Source organism: Centrocercus urophasianus, unplaced genomic scaffold (assembly GCF_019232065.1).
Source record: "Centrocercus urophasianus isolate 14NV4802_14NV808 unplaced genomic scaffold, USGS_Curo_1.0 seq_74, whole genome shotgun sequence".
Classification (NCBI taxonomy): domain Eukaryota; kingdom Metazoa; phylum Chordata; class Aves; order Galliformes; family Phasianidae; genus Centrocercus; species Centrocercus urophasianus.
Window position 1 is genome coordinate 1,230,708 of NW_024885355.1, and position 19,628 is coordinate 1,250,335.

Here is a 19,628-nt window from a genome sequence, read left to right on the forward strand (position 1 = left end):
ATGTAAATGTTGGTTGGGATGTGGACAAGCTGGTGATCCAGGAGGAGGAGATAGGAAAGGGAGGAAAGATGCTGGAGGACAGGCTCCCAGCACCTGGATCAAGACCAGGATTGCTCCAAGCTTTAGCAAAATGTGAGAGCCAGAGAGCTTAGGGAACAACTATCCCAGCACAAACCCCATTCCCACTCTCCAAAGGAGAAACCCAGATCACCTCCCTGCACTAGTTTGACCTTGGTGGCCAAGGTGTTCCTTGTCATTGTGGGTTAGGGGACAGTAGCTCTGCAAGAGTAATGGCTCGTAGAAAACACACACGTACATTTCTCAAGACTTTGCACTTTATTTCAGATCATTGACTTTGGGAACTGGTGACATTATCAAAGAAACCAGTGGAGAGGTGGTTTAGGCACATGCAGAACAAAAGCATTGTTTCAAGGTTACAGATGCCTTCTAAGAAGCAGTAACAGAGAACACTCTTTTCTGCCCTGCCTGCTGCAAGGCAATCCCCTGGAAATGGAGGTGAAACAAAGCAATGAGGTTTGCTGGGAGGATCGGCCGTGTGACAACTTGGATGGTACACCAAGCTCTGTGCTGGACACAAAAGATGTTCCTCGGCAGGACTTGGCACAGGAGTAAAGCTGCCGCTGGGCTGCAAATGTCAGATCACCCTGTGGGGAGAAATGGACACAGTTTGGTTGGAATGTGCTCATTCCTGGTCATGTATCTTCCAAAATGAGAGCTGACTTTTTGTGTAGGACATCCTTTCTGTGCTCTGTTTCACTGCAAGAACCATCAGAGCTTGGTTTGATCTTGAGCCTGTGTCTGTGGTGGAGTGCAGGGGCCATGGAATCCCGGCGGTGAAAGTCTCACCAGCACAGAGCCTGGGCTGGCTTTCTGGGGGAGGAATGAGGTAGTAGAGCTGTTGGCAGATGAAATGTCAAATTAGGCATCTGGAGACCGAAAATGCCAAAAGGCCCTTTACTCCATGAGGATGGTTTGGGATCTTTTACCCAGCAGCAGCCAGACACTGTCTGTGCTGCAAGCAGGAGAGTCTTGGGGTCAGCATGGAACTCCCAGAGTGACCCTTGTTCAGTGACGCAGCCTGTGCCACTGGGGGATTGAGAAAGACAAACTCAGCAGAATCTGTTGAGCAATGAAGCGCAAAGGACAGAGACTCAAAACTCCAGGGATTTTGGGAGGTGATGCAAACATTGGAAAGACGCCCAGATGATGGAGCAATAAGACAACGTAAATTACCCCCCAACCAGCTTGCCTTGCCTCTGCATCTCCCCACGCTCCTACCTTGCACTCTCCGCGTGCAGGCTCATGAGCTGCTCTGACCTTCACCGAGGTTGATCTCCTCCAGGATCTGGCTGTACCTCCGGGTGAGAGCTTTGGTGTTTTTGGTGAGGTCGGTCAGAACCTGCTGTAAACCATTCATGTGGTGGGACAGCCGCTCCTCCAGATTCCCATCTATGCCATCATCTGGGGCCGCGTTGGATTCAGCATTGCCGGTGGGGCTCTGATCGGTGACGGAGGCCAGGCCTCGCTCCACCACGGGCTTGATGGCCTTGAGGAGCTGGTAGCGCTCATACAGGTCCGCGGGGCCGCGGGCGGCTGGGTCGGTGCCGTCCTGCGGGAAGACCCCTCGCAGCAGGCTGGGGAACATCACCTCCTGCTCCATCTTCTGCGTGGCTGAGAAGTACTGCTCCATGCCCCGTGCCTCGGCTCTCCCCGCGTCCCGCCGCTGCCCGGCCCCTTGGAGGCTTTTTATAGAGTCAAGGAACGTCCCCGCTCCTCTATCCCTCTGCTCCCTCCCGCTAGGCCGGGTTTGGCTCCAGCCCTACTGGGCTCAGCTGTGCTGTGTCCCTGGCTCTGTGCCCCTGTCCTCATCTGAGCACACCCTTGTCCTTAGCCCCAGCTGGCTGTGATGCTGCCATGTCCCTGGGCACGCATGGAGCAGGGTGGTGAGGTACCCGGGGCCTCTCACCCCTTCCTGCCCAGCACTGCCATCCCCCAGCTCTTGTACTGCAGTGGTAGTTCCCCAGCACTACATGCAGCCTCCACGTGTGCTGCTGGACCTCCCAAAACCATCAGGAGATGGTCTGCTCCCCCTATGCTCCAGCAGGGTCACCCAGAGCAGGTGCCCAGTGGATATCCTATAACATCCTGGGGCTGCTTGTGCTACCCTCACACCAAAAATTATCGTCCCATGTCTTCCCCCACTAGGGATCCCCCAGCGTCCCTCATGGATGCTCCCTCCCCATCCCACAGGGTAACATGTAGCCCCAGTGCTGTGGTGTGATATGACTGGGACGTGGTGTCCTGGTCATCCGATGAGGTGGTTTGTGGCTGTTGACACGCTGGGACCAGCACTGTGGTTTATCCACTGCGTTTCTGACACTGAGCCTGCACTCCCAGCTCTCACATTCCTGGTCCATCTCCTGTTGTCACATGGAGCTCCAGTGCTGCCATCCTGCTGGGTGAAGCTCTGTGAACAGCAGAGCTTTTCCCCACAATGCTGGCAGCAGTGACTGCGCCCAGGAGCCCCTCAGAGCTGAGCAGAGCCCAGCATGGCCCTACCACTGCTGTGCCTGTCCCTGCTGCTCCCAGCCGTGTTGGCCATATGAGGACAATGACCGCCCCGTGGCCACCTGCCTCTTATCAGCTGCATCCCACCCTGGGCTGACACTTGCCTGGGGACACGGTGCCGGGCTGCCAGGGACCTCTGGTGCTCATCCCAGGTCACAGAGCGGATCTGGAACGTCTCACAGCTCTTATCAGCCATGATCTATAGCAGTACTGAGCACTGGGATGTCCGGAGGTGACACATCCATGGGCACCCTGAGCCTCTCCAGCCCGAACCAAAGCACAGCCCAAGGAGCCCGCAGCCCTCCTCCCTGCCACCACTGTCTTGTGATATAGGGGCTGTCCTTCTTTGGCTACAACAACTCCATGCAGCATTATGGGCCTGGAGTGGAATGGAAAGATGCGTGTTGGGAAAGGATTTGGGTGTGGGGGAGTATCTGTGACAAAGCAGATTTTATCCACAATTGCAATGGCAGGAGCAGGAGCGCCTGCACAAAACAGTGCTACATCTTTTATGCCCTATTGCTCAACACTTATTTTTTCCACCCCTGGTTCCTCACTGGTTGAGTACTTCAGGTTCACAATCTTCCCAACGTTCAGCTAAACATACAGATACTGGATAAACATAAATTGTTCGTAGCTAAGCATATAGGGCTAATTAGTTAACTTCTCACATTTGCTCACTCAACGTTAGGCTGCTATTCCTGGACACCTGCTGTCCTTACACAGAGATAAGTTTGGAAGGAAAGATGTAGGGGGGTATCTGTTGCATTCCTCCTAATCCAAAAGTGGGACAATTTGAGCTCATGTAGAGGCCCTAGGTTGGTCTTTTGCTGAGGGCCTCTGGGCAAAACAGAATAGCCTATAATACAGAAGCTGCCATTTTTGTACTTATTATTTCATCTTAACTACTAAGCATGCATAAATATGGAAAGTTTAGCTAAAGGACAAGTGATGAGGATTATTAAAGACCCTCCTTTGTTGGAATGAAGAAAGACTTGTTAGTACCAAGAAAAGTCACTAGATGACAGCACAGACCATAAAATACTCCCCTTGCTAGTTCTAATCGCAGAAACATTTCAGTCCCACACGCCTTCTGCACAGGTCATCTCCCCCATTTGTTTCTGGCCAGGACAACACAAAACATTCCATGCATAATCGATGGGGTCTTCCATTATTTGGCAGCCCACCTTCTGCTCCTTTGTCACACGTGGACCCGTGTTTCCTTGCCACTCACTTCTGTCAGACACCTCATGTTCAGCAGGGCTTGCCGCTGACCTTTGTAGCATCTGCTCACATCCATGCCAGGTGTACAAACCAGACATCTTGTGGTCATGTTGAGAGGTTCTGTCTGCTGGCACAGTTACAATCTTCTGGTTTTCTCCCTCCATTTCTGCTGAACTTGTTTGCACCTCCCAAGGTCTTTTGCTAATCAGAGCGAGAATATCTGTATTTTCTCCCCATGATACACAGATTAAAGGAAGCAAAGTAAAGGACCCGGATAAACTAATTGAGGGGGCTTGGAGAGTATACAGAAACAGGGATTGTAATGAAAGAAAGAAATTGGGAAGAACAGCAGCTGCTGCATTAGAGCAGGAGATGGAAGGGCCTAGGGAGGGTTTTGCCCCCAGTGCATTGAAAGCAGTGTGTAAACAGCAGGGAAATGGAGCACTGGTGGAGGTGCACCAAGCTGAGGGGGAAGGGAACCACCTCTGATCACAGAAGCTGAATGAGGAACTTTGGAAGTGGGACAAAGAAAGTCATTATCTTGCTGACAAGTAAAAAAGCTCACACACAAGGCTCCTACGTGTAACCAGTTGTTTGTGTAAAAGGTTGTCAGAACCTACAATAGAAGGTCCTTGTTCTGCAGCAGCAAGGGAGTCTGTACCTCTGGCAGCACGGGCAAGGGAGCTTGGAGAGCTTGCCAGAGAGAAGTTTGATCACAGCAGACCGATGGCTAGGATTTGATTGCAGCTAGGAGAGAAGGGTAAAGATGTTTGTTTTCTGGTAGATACGGGTGTCTCTCACTGTGCTGCACCAAGAATTACCACCCATGGATGATTTTTGTAGCAGTAGTAGGAGCTACTGGCCAACAAGAAAAAGCTTACCAATTAAATTAAAAAAAAAAAATGGATTTAAGGGTAAAGCAAGAAACAATAGGAGTGACTATAGCTGTGAATACTTTCTGTGAATGTTTTGTTTTGTAAAGAGATCTGATTTAGTGGTTTGCTCTATTTTACAAGCAGCTATTCCCGGTCCGCGGGGCCGCCGGCGGCTGGGTCACAGAATCACGGAATCAAAGAATGGCCAAGGTTGGAAGGGACCTCAAGGATCATGAATCTCCAGTCCCGTGCCACGCCGCCCTGGGTCGGCGCCGTCTTGCGGGAAGACCCCTCGCAGCAGGCTGGGGAACATCACCTTCTGCTCCGTTTTCTGCGTGGCCGAGAAGTACCGCTCCATGCCCCGTGCCTCGGCTCTCCCCGCGTCCCGCTGCTGCCCGGCCCGACGGGCGTCTGGACCAGACGGCTCCGCAGAAATGTCTCCTTGCCCGGCGCTGCGATGGCGGCTGGGAGCTGGTGACGGCGCGGCTCGGCGGCTCGGGCCGCCCGTCTGCCTTCGTCCCTCGACGGGACGCCACAGTGCTGTGTTTTGGGAAGGGACGCGCGGCCACTTGTCGCTCGCGCATCCCCCGGGGTGACCCCCTGCGTTTGGGCAAGGAGGGGGCGCTGCGTATTTCTCTCATATTTCCCACCTAGGAGCCCAGCGTGTTCCCAGCGTGTTCCCAGCGTGTCTGCGTGCTTTCAGCCTGTGTGCGGTGCTGTGCACCACGGCCCCCTGGTGCTGCAGCCACTGCTCCTGCTGTAACGTGCAGGAATGCTGCTGGGGTGTGTAGGGATGGGGCCACGAAGGCCACGGCCCGTCTGCAACTGGCAAAAGGCACAAAACAAAAAAGGTTTCTGTGGGTATCTCAACCAGAAAAGGGAAGTCCAGGAGGGCTTTCCTTTTCTGAAGAAAGTTCCAGGAGGGCGTACCACCCCACCATGGTGGGTAACATAGGCAGGCAAGGGAAGAGCCAGTGATGTTATCAATCGGGACTTCATTAAGGCCTTTTACACGGTAGCCCACTACGTTCTTCTCTCCAAATTGGATAGACGTGGGTTTGGTAACTGTTCAATGGACGAGGAACTGGCTGCAGGATCGAGTCCAGAGAGTGGTGGTCAATGGCTCCATGATGGAGATCAGTGACAAGTGGTGACCCTCAGGAGTCAGTGTTGGGACCAAAACTCTTTAATAACTTTATCAGTGACGTTGACAGTGGGGTCAAGAGCACCCTCAACATGTTTTCTGAGGATAGCAGGCTCTGGGGTGTGATCATCACAGCAGAGGGATGGGATGTCATCCAGAGGGCCTAGACAGGCTTGAGCAGTGGGCCCAGGTGAACTCCTGAGGTTCAGCAAATCCAAATGCAAGATCTCGAACCTAGTTTGAGGTGACCTCTGCTACCAATGCATGGTGGGGGATGAAAGGATTGAGCACAGCCCTGCCAAAAAATACCTGGGGGTACTGCTGGATGGGAAGCTGGACCTGAGCCAGCGCTGTGCCCTTGCAGCCCAGAAAGCCAACCGTAAGCTGGGCTGCATCCAAGACAGCGTGGCCAGCAGGGCGAGGGAGGTGATCCTGCCCCTCTATTCTGTGCTGATGAGGCCTCAGCTGGAGTACTGCATCCAGACGTGGAGTCCTCAGAACAGGAAAGACATGGAGCTGTTGGAGTGCATCCAGAGAAGGGCCACAAAAATGATCCAAGGGATGGAACATCCCTTCTGCGAGGACAGGCTGAGAGCTGAGGCTGTGCAGCCTGGAGAAGAGGAGGCTGTGAGGTGACCTGAGAGCAGCCTTTCAGTATCTAAAGAGGAGCTACAGGAAAGATGGGGACAGACTCTTGGGCAGGGTCTGGATGGGAAATGGTTTCAAGCTCAAAGCAGGTGGATTCAGGTGAAATGTAAGGAGAAAGTCTTTATCAGTAAGGTTGGTGAGGCAGTGGAAAAGGTTGTCCAGATGTGTGGATGATGCCCTATCCTGGAAGACTGTCAAAGTGAGGCTGGATATAAGCCTTGGGCAACCCGATATAGCTGTGGATGTTGCAGTGCATTGCAGGGGAATTAGGCCAAGCAAATAGAGACAGGATGAGGGGAAATGGCTTTAAACTGGAAGAGGGTAGTTTTAGACCATATATTAAGAAGACATTCTTTACCGTGAGTTGCTGGCACAGCTTGACCAGAGAGGTTGTGGATGCCTGGAACTAGATGATCTTCAAGACCCTTCCAACCCTAACCATTCTGTGTTGCTATGACTCTATGGATGGGAGGAAGCGGAGGTGGGACGGGGAGGTGGGATTTGGGTGTTGGGTCCCCATCCCCAAGATGAGTGCATGGGGGCCCTCTTCCATGCCCAGGAGCCGCGTTGCTCCAAATCTAGATGACAATCCTATTTGTTTTTTTTTGTGGACGAATAGCAGAGCATGCTTCTCGTATTTAAGTTTGCTAGGCTGAAAGTGCTGCTCATAGGAAATCAAAATGGAGATGAAGCTGAAGTGAGAAGAAAGCACAGTGTACCTGGCTGTTATCCAGATTGTTTCATGAAACTTGTGTCCATGGAGGTTTCCAAAACCTTCCAGCTACTGCCGTGTCAGCTTCCTCCTTTATTGGAGTGGCAAGTGAAGGAATTCTTTGATCTTTAATGTTCTGCCTTGACAAGATCCAAATCTAAAAAATCCACCAGGGAATCTACCAAGACACGCTGGGCATCCTATGGCCGGTGCAGGGGAAAGGCACTGTGACATCACAGAGCAGGGCATGACATCAATCTTTGCAAGTCACGCTGGCAGCCTCCCCCAGCTCAGATACGTGGAGCGGCCGCTCCGTCCTGGTGGTCACTGCTGGAGCTCTGCTCTGGGTGACAGCCATTTGTGCATTGAGATTGTTCTTTGGGAGAGAACAGGATGAAGCTCAGCCTGACTCTCTTCCTGGCCATCGCTCTGACCATGTCTCCATTTGTGGGACATGGCCCTGGCTGTGCCAGTGGTTTCAGCTGGGTCTGGAATTGGGACCAAAAGCTGGATGTTCCTGAGGAGCAGCATCCAGTGAAGTCCAAGAGCCAGACCTCCAACCAGCCCTGCTGGTTTGGTCTAACCTCCTGCCCCATCAGGATCGAGGACAGGAAGACAAACCGGATCCTTTCTGAGGAGCAGCATCCAGTGGAGACCAAGGACCTGACCTCGTCCTGGCTCTGCTGGCTTGGCCTAACCTCCTGTCCCATCAGGATCGAGGACAGGAAGAACAACTGGGTCCTTCCTGAGGAGCAGCATCCAGTGGAGACCAAGGACCTGACCTTGTCCTTGCTCTGCTGGCTTGGCCTAACCTCCTGCCCCATCAGAGTTGAGAATGGGAAGAACAACCAGGTCTTTCCCAAGGAGCAGCATGCAGTGGAGACCAAGATCCTGACCTCCTACTGGCCGTGCTGGCTTGGCCCTTCCCAGTGCCCCAAATGGTTCAGGTACAGGGACAGCAAGATTGCCTTTCCAGAGGGCCCAAAGCAGCAGTCCCTGGGCACCAAGCAGAAGGCCTACAGCTTGCCTGGCTTCCTGGGCCACCTTTGGGACTACCTTGTGCTAGAAGGGAGAACCTGGCTCCTAGATTCCTTGATCACCATTTGCATTCTCTGCCTGCTGGGAATTGCCCGCAGCCTCTGGAGAAGATTAAAAAGACCTTGGGGACAGGTGAGCGATGGAGATGCACTGTGCAGGGAGGGTACCATGGCTGGGGAGCGAGGAACCATAAAGACCATGTACGTGAGGACATCCAAGGAAAGCAGACCTCCAGAGGTCCATTAGCTCTCCCCAGGAACTTGCCTAGCCACGGGGCTGTCACACAGTGCCCTGTGCAAAACGGGGCCTGCCAGAGATGGTGTGACCCCACGGGCTGCCCCGAGCTGTCCTGTGAGGCTGGAAATGCTCCGTGTCAATTAGAGCTCTGCAGGGTGATTCTCTGCAAAACAAGCCTGCATCCCTTTCACTATGCCCATGCTCTCTCACTTCCAGGGAATGGGAAAAGCAGCCTCGGCTTCCATGCAAACTGAGTGCCAGGAAAAGGATGACAAAATTCTTTCCAACCTGCTCAGCCTGACTGAGGATCAAATAAGATTTGAGGTCAATGACCTGCCGACCCTCTGCCTGCTACCAAAGGTTTGTGCGCAGAAAACTGCTTGATAACTACAATGTCTTCTACTGGGTGCATGCCAGCGTGAGGATGAGCTGCGCCATGAGCACCTCCTGCAGAGGAGTTCTGCATTTGCCCATCAGAAAGATAACGATTGGTGTCAATGATCTCTCTTTCCAAGGCTCTTCCAATTCCAAACGAAGGCTGGATTAAACATCTCTTGGGACAAAATTCTCAGACATCCCAGAAGAATGAGCTGCTTTGCTGCCCACGCCTGGCCTCCAAATCAGAGACAAGGAGGATCGGCTTAATTAACTTGGGAAACACTTGTTACATGAACAGCGTCATCCAGTCTCTTTTCATGGCTTCGGAGTGAGTTGTTGCTCCCTTGTTCCCACTTAGGACAGCTCCAGGGCTGCTTTGTGCACTGGCATTGTGCTTTCCACACTGATTTTCCATCTTGGTTTGCATCTCTTGTTGTCTTTTGCAGCTTTCGGCATTCGGTGTTGAATTTAACTGAGGGCATCTCCCAGCCCCTGATGACAAAACTGCAGTGGCTCTTTGCACTTCTGCAGCACAGCGAGGTAATTATTCCATGTTCCAGTTATTTGTTTGGACTGTTGGCTGTGGAACGGCTCGTCTTCAAGTTGCTTCCTGCATGAGTGACTCCAGATGGCACAGACCCGTCTGTCCCCCAAAGACACAGTTTTGAATTTTTACTTTCTGTGGACCCATTTACCTGTACCTCCCTGTTTCCCAAGACTTGACTGGCAGCTCTGGCTCGTTACATAGTGGTGCTGCAGCATTACAGATCCATTCCCGATCACTTTCAGGGGGTAATATAGAGAACATCTTAACTTAAACATTTGGTCATAAAAGAGCCTGTTTGTTCAAAGCAGGTTATGGTGTGTTTGATGTGCATTAGCATACTTGCTTGCTGTGTAGCTCATAGTTAATAATTTCCCAGTAATTTCCTGTAATCATTCTAGTTATTTTTCTTTTGGGCCAATGATCTTCTTTTGGACCAATCTTTCCCAGCCAATGATGGGTCTTTCAGCATATTAATTAGACAACAATTGCCTAATGGCACTGATTACATTATCCAGTAATGCAGATTAGCTGCCTGCAGTGATCAGAAGAATGGGTGGAAGTTTTTCTTTCTTGAATGGACTTGGTATCAAATTAAGGATCAAATTAAGTTCAGGCTAAATTAAGTGGAAGTCTGTGGGTCAGGAACACAAACCATTTTGAAACTGAATGAAGAAATATCAATACCTGAAGGGAACCTACACCCAGGAGGGGAGTAAACTCTTCAAAAGGGCTGACAACAGCAGGACTAGGGGAAATGGATCCAAGTTGAAGGAGGGAAGATTGAGGTTGGATGTTAGGGGGAAGTTCTTTACAAGGAGAGTGGTTGGGCCCTGGAACGGGTTGCCCAGGGAGGTTGTGGATGCCCCGTCCTTGGACGTGTTCAAGGCCAGGTTGGACGGGGTCCTGGGCAACCTGATCTGAATGTGTGTGTTTGGTGGCCCTGCTGGGCAGGGGGGTTGGAACTACATGATCCTTGAGGTCCCTTCCAACCCGGGTGATTCTGTGATTCTGTGAAATGCATGGATAGCTCGTATGAGTACCTAAGTGATAGGTGCTGGTAAAAGTGAGCATACAAAGCTCTCATCCTCATGACAGTCCAGCAAAAGGACGTTCAGCATCCCTCCACTGCTGGATGCAGCAAACAAAGCAAGTCTTCTGTATGAAGTGAAATCCAGTTGCTTAAGATGTATTTTTCCCTCTCGGTTCCAGCGACCTGCCATCTCACCCGAGAGGTTCTTCTCTGCCTCCCAGGCACCCTGGTTCACCCCTGGTGCTCAGCAGGACTGCTCGGAGTATCTCAAGTACCTCCTGGATCGGTATGTGACAAGCCCTCCAATTTTGGAGCCCAGACATGATGAGGCCCCAAGACTTGGTGTAATATGAAATGCTGACTCCCGTGGGAGTGGTGCAAGTGGCTGAGATCTGAGAGATCTGGTGTAAAAATGGGAAAATGAGTCTGGGGCTTCTTATTAGAACTCTGTGCTGAGCTGGGGTAAGAAATGGATTCAGCTTGAAAATTTCTGAAATTGCACCAAGTTCAGAGGAGAAGTGTTTGCCTGACAAACCTCCTCTTTAAAATGCTGATTTTGCCTTTCTTTCACCTTAAAATCCCGAATCCCCAGAGTCCTCGTGATGCCCCTGGAAGTGGGCTCAATGCACACTGACCATCTCTGCTTTCTGCACCACCGCACTTGGCATCAGAGCCCTGTGCACAGACAGGTTATCACACGTTAGCTGTGAGGAGCAGAGAACAGACACCATACTGTAGAAACTCGTTCTTTAGGTTTTATTGCTCTGTGTTGCCATCTTTTTTCTTCTGCCAAAGATTGCATGAAGAAGAAAAAACTGGAAAGAGGATCTACCAGAAACTCAAGGAATCCGGCTTGACGTCTCAAGCCACGGAGCATCATTCCTTAAACAAGACGTTGATTGAGAAGATGTTTGGGGGGAAAATGACGACAAAGATTCGTTGCTTGAAGTGTTTGAACATCTCCTCTAGAGAAGAAGCCTTCACAGACCTGTCGTTGGCCTTTCCCCCTCCAGATAGGCCCATACATGGACCAGGAAGCACCTCTGTTTCGCCCGTGGCAGAAGTCTGCCGACAGTTTATTGAGCCTCACAAATACCCAAGCCAGCCAACAGGGTCTAAGGAGTCCCGATCCGTCTCGGATTTACTCAACTATTTTCTGTCCCCAGAGAGGCTGACAGCAGAGAATCAATACCACTGCGAGCAGTGTGCTTCCTTGCAGGATGCTGAGAAGGTGGCAGAGCTGACAGAGGGCCCGCACTACCTCATCCTCACACTGCTGCGGTTCTCCTTCGATCTGCAGACCATGAAGAGGACTAAGATCCTGGAGAACATCTCCATCCCTGCAGTGCTCGAGCTGCCCATCCTTGTCAGCTCAGAGGAAACTGAGGATGTTTGCCAGCATGGGGAGGTCAGGGCTGACCGGGGCAGCACCTTTGTGCCTGCTGTGTACGATCTGTGCAGCGTGGTGGTGCATTCGGGCATCTCCTCCGAGAGCGGCCACTACTACTGCTACTCCAGAGAGTGCACTGACACCGTGCCCCACGCACCGCCCCGCGACGGGACACCAAAACCGGCTTCTGGCAAGCAGTTGGACTTTGAAAACCCGTGGTACCTCTTCAACGACACCAGGGTTTCCCTCGCCTCCTTTGAATCTGTCAGCAACCTGGCTTCTTTATACTCCAAGGACACTGCCTACATGCTCTTCTACAGGCAGCGGGGGGGCAGGCCAAGCTCCCACTGCATGAGGCTGTGGCAGAAGCCAGCCAGCTGCACAGCGAACTGTCCCTCAATAAGGACTTGATGGAAGCCATCTCCAAAGACAACATTCTCTACTTGCAGGTAGATCCCAGCTGTACACACACTGCACTTTCCCCCTGAGATTGGGTGTTGAGCTTGATGTATGGCATCAGTGAGGCAGGCAACACCAGGCACAAGAGACTGACTGAGTGATGTCTGTCCTGGGCAGCTCTGCATCTCCTTTTTCCTAGTGTCCAGGTGTGGTGAGTGGAGCACAGCTGCCAGTCAGGTGCCCACCCACCTGCTCTCTCACTCCCCCATTTTTGATCACCCGTGTAGTGCCACACTTAGATGCATCTCTCCAACCAAGTTCTAGAGATGAGTACGTGCCATAGCAACCTCAGGTTAGTTTTGGGAAAATTCCCAGGGGCAAACGGGACAGCACAGGGAAGGAGGGAGCAATTCCCAAGGCTCATTTCCATGCAAATGACAGCAATATTCTTGGTCATTTCTTCTACAGGACCAGGAAAAAAGAGGCGAGGAACAGAGCTGCCTACATTCCCTCCTTGCCAAAATGCCCCACGCCTCAGTCCACCAAGGGTGTGTGAGCAGAAAACTCCTTGATGACAACAATGTCTTTTCCTGAGTGCATGCCAAGATCATGCCAACATCTCCTGGATCATCACGTCCATTTTCAAGCATGCATGAGACAAATAAAACTATCATTCCTGCAGCCTGTGTCATTGTGGTGGCAGTGGGTCCGGGACTGCGGCAGCACGAAAGGCGTTGGTGCAGGAGTGCTGCTGTGCGGGGAAGGGAAGGGAGGCGCTGAGGCGCGGCGGCTCAGACTGCCTGCTCTGCTTCACCCCTTGGCTTCTTATCGCTGACTGGCAGCTCAGGCCGGCAGCCATGAAGTTGCTGAGAGCAGCCTGCAGGACTCTGGGGCACTGGGCGGTGTTATAGTTCCAGCCCGGTGCGGCCCGGTTCCGTGACTATGGGGCAGAGGGACAAACAGCCTGGGCAGTGGGGACAGGGGTGTGGAAAGAAGAGGGGGGGCCTGCGTACAAAACAGCGTCAGCGAGCTGAGGGAGAGAAAACTCGTTTTCTAAACATGACAGGGGAATGCAAGAAAAGTCATAGAATCATAGAATCCCATGGTTGGAAACGACCTACACGATCATCTAGTCCAGCCATCTCCTGTCACCATTGCCACCAGTAGCACCAAACCATATCACACAGCACGTCATCCAGACGCCTCTTGAACACTGCCAGGGATGGCGACTCCACCGCCTCTCTGGGAAGGCCATTCCAGTGCCTGACCACCCTCTGAGAGAAAAGGTTCTTCCTTACGTCTAAGTCGTGGCAATCAAGTCCCTGATGCCTGGAAAGAAGGGAACATCACACCCGTTTTTAAGGAGGGTACAAAGGGTGACCCGGGGAACTACCGAGCTGTCAGTCTCATCTCTGTGCCAGTTGCAGTTGGGCCGTGGCCTTCCTGACCCCATCCCTGCACAACCCAGTGCACTCCTGCACGTTAAAGCAGGAGCAGCGGCTGATGCACCTGCAGGCCATAGTGTACAGCACTGCACACAGGGTGAAAGCACCCACATTCCCTGGGGACGTGCTCATAACCAGCACCGTACGTTTAACCGGCCCTGCTGGCTTGTCTGTCCTCCTGCCAAGTAACAAGGGAGGAAGGGGACAAATACTTGTGCTTCCTGAGGAGCAGCTGCCCACTAATGCTTGGAGATGTGTCTCCAACTGGCCCTTCTGGCTTGGCCTTTCTCCATGCCACAAATGGGTCCTGTACAAGGTCAACAAGTCTGTTATTCCAGAGGGCCCAAAGCAGCAGTCCTCAGGCACCGAGCAGACAGCCTTCAACTTGCCTGACACCCAGTCCCAGCTTTGGGACGGCCTTACGCAAAGCCAGATAACTGGGTTCTTCATAAAAGTCTAGACAAACTACCGTATTTTCCAGCTGCAATCCGGATTGCCCGCAGCCTCTGGAGAAGAGTGAGAAGACATTGGGGACAGGCGAGAAACTGAGGTTCATCATGCACGGAGGCGACCACGGGTGGGGAGCAGAAAACCACAGAGGTCTTGTCTGTGAAGTCTCCCAAGGAAAGCAGACCCCTGGAGGTCCATCAGCTCTCTTGATGGACCTGGCCATGGGCCTGACACCAAGCCAGAGCCCCCTATGCAAAACAGAGCCTGACAGAGGTGGTGTGAGCCCCACGGGCTGCCCTGAGCTGTCCTGCGAGGCTGGAAATGCTCTGTGACAATCAGAGCCCTGCGGGGTGATACACTGCAAAACGAGCCTGCATCCCTTGCAGTGTGCCACAGCACTCTCACTTCCAGGGAACGGGAAAAACAGCCTCGGTTTCCATGCAAACTGAGTGCCAGGAAAAGGACAACAAAATTGCTTCCAACCTGTCCAGCCTGATTGAGGATCAACTAAGGCTCATGAAGAGTGACGTGACGACCTTCTGCCTGCCCTGCCTGTGAGTGCTCAGCATGCATCAGTGCAGGAATACAGTGGACACATGGAGGCCCTTTGAGTCCTGCAGCGCGCTGGGAAGCATCCAGGGCACACTGGGAATCCTCAGCAGGGCCACTTCTGCGAGGATGCCGTGCGGATCAGCTTCGTAGTGGAGGCCTGCAGCGAGGGAGCCTTCCCAGGAAGGAAAAATGGCGGCAAGACACCACAGCAGGAGCTGCTGGGAAAGGGAGGGAGGCCCTGAGGCGCAGCGGCTCAGACTGCCTGCTCTGCTTCACCCCTTGGCTTCTTATCGCTGACTGGCAGCTCAGGCCGGCAGCCATGAAGTTGCTGAGAGCAGCCTGCGGGACTCTGGGGCACTGGGCGGTGTTATGGTTCCAGCCCGGTGCGGCCCGGTTCCGTGACTATGGGGCAGAGGGACAAACAGCCTGGGCAGTGGGGACAGGGGTGTGGAAAGTGTAGGGAGGGGGCCTGCGTACAAAACAGCGTTGGCAGTGTCTCCCACACATGCCATCTGCAGTCCTTCCTGCAGCACTGAGTTCCGGGGGACCTTTCCTGGGTTGTTTCATTGAAATGTGCTTTTGCCAGCCCACCTTGAGGCGCATCTCATGGTGGGAAAAGGCCGAATCAGGCCCAGCAGCCAACACTGCAAAGCCAGTGAATCAAGGACGCAAACTGTACGGAGGAACATAGAAACCATAGGAATGTGAGTCCTTGAAGCTGAGTGAAGGGAAGCAGAGATGTGAGCAACTCAAGGCCAGAGGGGGGAGTCCTGTGAAAATAAGGAGGCACAGTTGCTGATTTGACACAGTGCAACCCCCTGAAAAGGCTGAAAGTTCACAGTGAGAAAGACATCCAGTGTCCAAGACATCCAGTGACCGCCAGAGACCCCCAGCACATCACTGGGACGCATGCTTAAGAGGGTGGGCCAGCATGTTAATAATTTCTCAGAATCCCAGCCTGTTTTCTTGGAATGTAGCAATATGTGCATGTTATGTCTTTAAATGTGTAACCATTGCTTTTCTCTGTGTGCGAGTCAAGAGGAGATATCCCCCTCGCACCCAGTGCCATAATACCCATACCTGCTTTATAATCTTACGTGGGTTACAGAGTTTGATTCCACATGCCTGCAGTATTCCCAGGTGGTGGGTCTGCAAGCTTGCTTGGCGGCACTGAGCAGCAGCAGGTCGACCTGGATGATGCTGAGTGTCACAAACTGCCCCCAGCTACAAGAGACTGAGCAGCTCTGGTTGGTTCTTTTGGGCTCTGTTGGGCCATTCTTGTGTCATTGGTGACCTGTGGATGCTGTCAGTGCCTTGTAAGGCAGACCCAGCTGTTTGTCCGGATGTGTCTTTAGGACTTGGTTACTCTGGTGTTTCCTGGATTCTGATCAGATCTGCCAGACTATACAACTAGGAGCTAAGACCCCTAAACCCACCAGCTATTTCTTAAAATACTGATTTGCTAGGAAAGTAACCCAACCAGATGCACTGTATGCACCCCATGTAAGTGCAGCCTATGTAAAGCAGAGCTTTCTACATAATCAGTCACAGAACAGGGGCTGGGATTGTTGGTGGCAGGAGCCAATGCAAGCCCTGGGCATTGTCTCTGTAGGAGTCTGTGTAGCTCTGGCACACAACGCCCCCCCACCCACTGTCCCAACTTTGAAATCCCGTGGTACCTCTTCAACGACACCAGGGTTTCCTTCTCCTCCTTTGAATCAGTCAGCAATGTGACTTCTTTCTTCCCCAAGGACACTGCCTACGTGCTCTTCTACAGGCAGCGGGAGGGCAGGCCAAGCTCCCACTGCATGAGGCTGTGGCAGAAGCCAGCCAGCTGCACAGCGAACTGTCCCTCAATAAGGACTTGATGGAAGCCATCTCCAAAGACAACATTCTCTACTTGCAGGTAGATCCCAGCTGTACACACACTGCACTTTCCCACTGAGATTGGGTGTTCATGAAGTCATGAAGCCATGAAGCAAAACCTCAGGCCTTACTCTAATGCTGAAGGCATGACGGCTAGGGAGCACATTGCAGAGGTGGGCAGAAAAAGAAGGGCCAGTCTGGGGACTCCCAGGCAGCTCTATCTTTCCCTCTGAACAGAAAATGGAAACCAAGGCAAATGCACTGATTGTTGCCATGGGGATTGGAGGCTGCCTGGGCTGTAGTGAGCATGTTATGGTTGAGTTCATGCTCCAGAGGGATATGGGACGGGCAAAGAGTAGAATTAGGAAGCTAAACTTTAGGAAAGCCTCATTCCTGCTCTTCAGGGTGTTATTCAACAAGATGCCCTGGGAAACTCATGGGCAAGAGTGTGGAGCAGAGCTGGCAGACGGGCAGCAGGGCGAGGGAGGTGATCCTGCCCCCCTGCTCTGTGCTGGTGAGGCTTCAGCTGGAGTACTGCGTCCAGATGTGGAGTTCTCAGAACAAGAGAGACAGAAACATGTTGGAGTGCGTCCAGAGGAGGGCCACAAAAAGGATCCAAGGGATGGAACACCTCTCCTACACGGACAGGCTGAGGTCTGGGGCTGTGCAGCCTGGAGAAGAGAAGGCTGCAAGCTGACCTGAGAATGGCCATCATAGCACCAGGTCCCCATTCCCAACCCAGCTTGGTGGTGAACAGCCGTGGGCAAAGGGACTCTGCATGTCCTGCTGCCATCAGTGCCCACGTCCTCAGGGGACCCCAGTGGGATTTTCCATGCAGCTCCACGGACACACATGGACAAACACGACCCATATGGGCACGCTGGGAACAGCTGAGGGCAGTCACGGAGCCCCAGCGTGTTTGCTGCATGGGGTGAGTGTCCCTGCTGTGCATGTGGCGGAGAGCTGCCTCCACCGTGGGTTGCAAAAGGGCAAAGGAGCTCGTCTGTGCTCCCAAAATAGGAGCGGGTTGCCACACACCCCGACTGTCTGTCCTTTGGCCCTTTTGGCAGCACTGGGCTGCTGCTTCTGCTGACGGGTGGGATTTCAGCAGCACCTCCTCACCCTCGGTTTCATCTCGGAGCGTTCTGTGTCCCCTGCAAGCAACTCCAGCATCACGATGGGGCACGAGGAGGTGATGGGGACCAGCCTGAGGCTGCTGAGCCTCATTTGCTGCCCTGAGCCCTGCAGCAGCTCAGGAGGGCAATGCTGGGATCAAAAGCTGGGAGCAGGAGGCAGTGTCCTAAATATTAGACTGCTGAACATGCAGTAGGCAATTCTAGTTTAAAGAGAACTTGGGTCACAAAGTCATCCTTGACAGATTCAGTATGTTCCCCTCTGCTTTCATTTTTAGTTTTCGAACATAACACACAGTTGTGAAAACCAAACCAAAAAAAATCATCGAAGTAGAGAAAAATGTAAGGGAAGCACAAAGTCATCATTTGAACAGAGCAACATAAAAAAGAAAGTGGAGCTGAGAGTATTTCATTGCCATATTCTATTTCTAGCATGCCCCTAGCATTAATTTCTTGGTTACAGTTGCAAACTGTAAGGATCTGATCCTTCTACTAACGTTATCTCATTTTCTTGCTCTGGCAAAATAAGGTGCAGAGTTTGATATCCAGGTTTTATTCTTTCACGGAAGTTTTATTAGTGTTTTTGATAGCTTTATGAGTAAATAAATGAATAAAGTTTTCTTCCCGTATGTGCACCGGATAGTATCATCTGTTCAGGTACGGGAGAGCCCAGCGGCTTCCTCTGCCCTGCCCAATGCGCTCATCACGGCAGGCCGCTCTGAGCACAGCTCCCAGCAGCGGGGATGGCGCTGGGGCAGCCGCAGCCCCCGGGGATGCGCAAGCGACAAGTGGCCCCAAAACAGAGCACTGTAGCTTCCCATCGAGGGACGAAGGCAGACGGGCGGCCCGAGCCGCCGAGCCGCGGTGTCACCAGCGCCGGGCAAGGGGACATTTCTGCGGAGCCGTCTGCTCCGACGCCCGTCGGCGCCCCCGTCTCCAGAGCAGCCCAACGGCATTTTGCACGCAGCTGCACATCCGCCAGCGTTGCCGTCAGCCCCGTGCCGTCGCTGCGGCGCGGGGTCGCTCAGCACATGGGCACTGACGTCCCCGGAGTGCCGCAAGCGGGGACAAAGGTGCCGTTCCTCCCCCCGGCACGGAGCCCCAGCAGGGACGGGGGCACGGAGCCAGGGACGCGGCGCTGCCCAGCGGGAGGCGGAGAGAGCAGCGGGGAGACGAGAGCGGAGTGGCATAAAAGCCCGCGGGGCCGGGCAGCGGCGGGACGCGAGGAGAGCCGAGGCACGGGGCATGGAGCAGTACTTCTCGGCCACGCAGAAGATGGAGCAGGAGGTGATGTTCCCCAGCCTGCTGCGAGGGGTCTTCCCGCAGGACGGCACCGACCCAGCCGCCGGCGGCCCCGCGGACCTGTATGAGCGCTACCAGCTCCTCAAGGCCATCAAGCCCGTGGTGGAGCGAGGCCTGGCCTCCGTCACCGAGCGTGGCTCCGCCGGCGACTCTGACTCCAACTCCGACGCCGACGACGCCGCGGCATCAGCCGACGGGGCGGACGGCAGCCTGGAGCAGCGGCTGTGCCACCACCTGGCCGGACTGCAGCAGATCCTCAGCCACCTCACCAGGGACACCACCGCCCTCACGCGCCGCTACAGCCAGATCCTGGAGCGGATCAGCCCCAGCGACGCGCAGCCCAGCTGGTGACCCCGCGTCCCCACGGAAGAGCCGGCGGTGCCGTTCCGCGGTGCCCCGCGGCGCTGCCCGGCTCCGCCGTCCGCTCCGTTCTCGGGCCTCGAACTCTCGCCGAGCTCGGACGGAGCCGCGCGGCGCCGGCGCCTTCGGGCTGGATCCCGGAGCCGCGCGTCGCTCCCCTGTCTTTGCTAATAAAAGGAACTCTCCGCAGCCGCCGTCCGCACGATGCTTTCCCCGGCGCGGAGCCCCGGCACGGGGCGCGGAGGAGGGCGGGGACCCGCGGGACGGGCGGCCGCTGGGGGTGGCGGCGGGTGGAGGGGGGGCGGAGCG

General features: G+C 53.7%; 3 protein-coding genes across 4 annotated transcripts; 2 read left to right on the forward strand and 1 right to left on the reverse strand.

The window, feature by feature from the left end:
* Positions 1-313: 313 nt before the first annotated feature.
* On the reverse strand, positions 314-1,800 carry LOC122170934 (thyroid hormone-inducible hepatic protein-like). 2 transcript variants are annotated; one of them, XM_042838217.1, is made up of 2 exons: positions 1,300-1,789; positions 314-665 (listed from the first exon to the last, which is right to left on the reverse strand). In XM_042838217.1, the coding sequence occupies exon 1, from the start codon at positions 1,709-1,711 to the stop codon at positions 1,322-1,324; it is 390 nt and encodes a 129-aa protein (XP_042694151.1). In that variant the 5' UTR covers positions 1,712-1,789; the 3' UTR covers positions 314-665; positions 1,300-1,321. The 2 variants fall into 2 exon arrangements, with proteins under 2 accessions (XP_042694151.1, XP_042694152.1); XM_042838218.1 differs by lacking the exon at positions 314-665 and adding an exon at positions 672-916 and having other exon boundaries at positions 1,300-1,800.
* Positions 1,801-7,585: 5,785 nt separating this feature from the next.
* Positions 7,586-12,805, forward strand: LOC122170915 (ubiquitin carboxyl-terminal hydrolase 35-like). The gene is given in 8 exon segments (XM_042838179.1): positions 7,586-8,362; positions 8,684-8,827; positions 8,983-9,173; positions 9,292-9,385; positions 10,602-10,708; positions 11,218-12,152; positions 12,155-12,261; positions 12,680-12,805. Coding segments are annotated over 8 exon segments (2,481 nt in total).
* Positions 12,806-18,851: 6,046 nt separating this feature from the next.
* LOC122170919 (thyroid hormone-inducible hepatic protein-like) lies at positions 18,852-19,508 on the forward strand. Its single transcript, XM_042838183.1, has one exon. It carries the CDS (start codon positions 18,903-18,905, stop codon positions 19,308-19,310), a length of 408 nt encoding a protein of 135 aa, XP_042694117.1. The 5' UTR covers positions 18,852-18,902; the 3' UTR covers positions 19,311-19,508.
* Positions 19,509-19,628: the final 120 nt, after the last annotated feature.

Bases quoted from the DNA above. Each gene is read 5' to 3' on its own strand.
- LOC122170934 (XM_042838217.1), bottom strand. From the start codon at position 1,711: ATGGAGCAGTACTTCTCAGCCACGCAGAAGATGGAGCAGGAGGTGATG.
- LOC122170919 (XM_042838183.1), top strand. From the start codon at position 18,903: ATGGAGCAGTACTTCTCGGCCACGCAGAAGATGGAGCAGGAGGTGATG.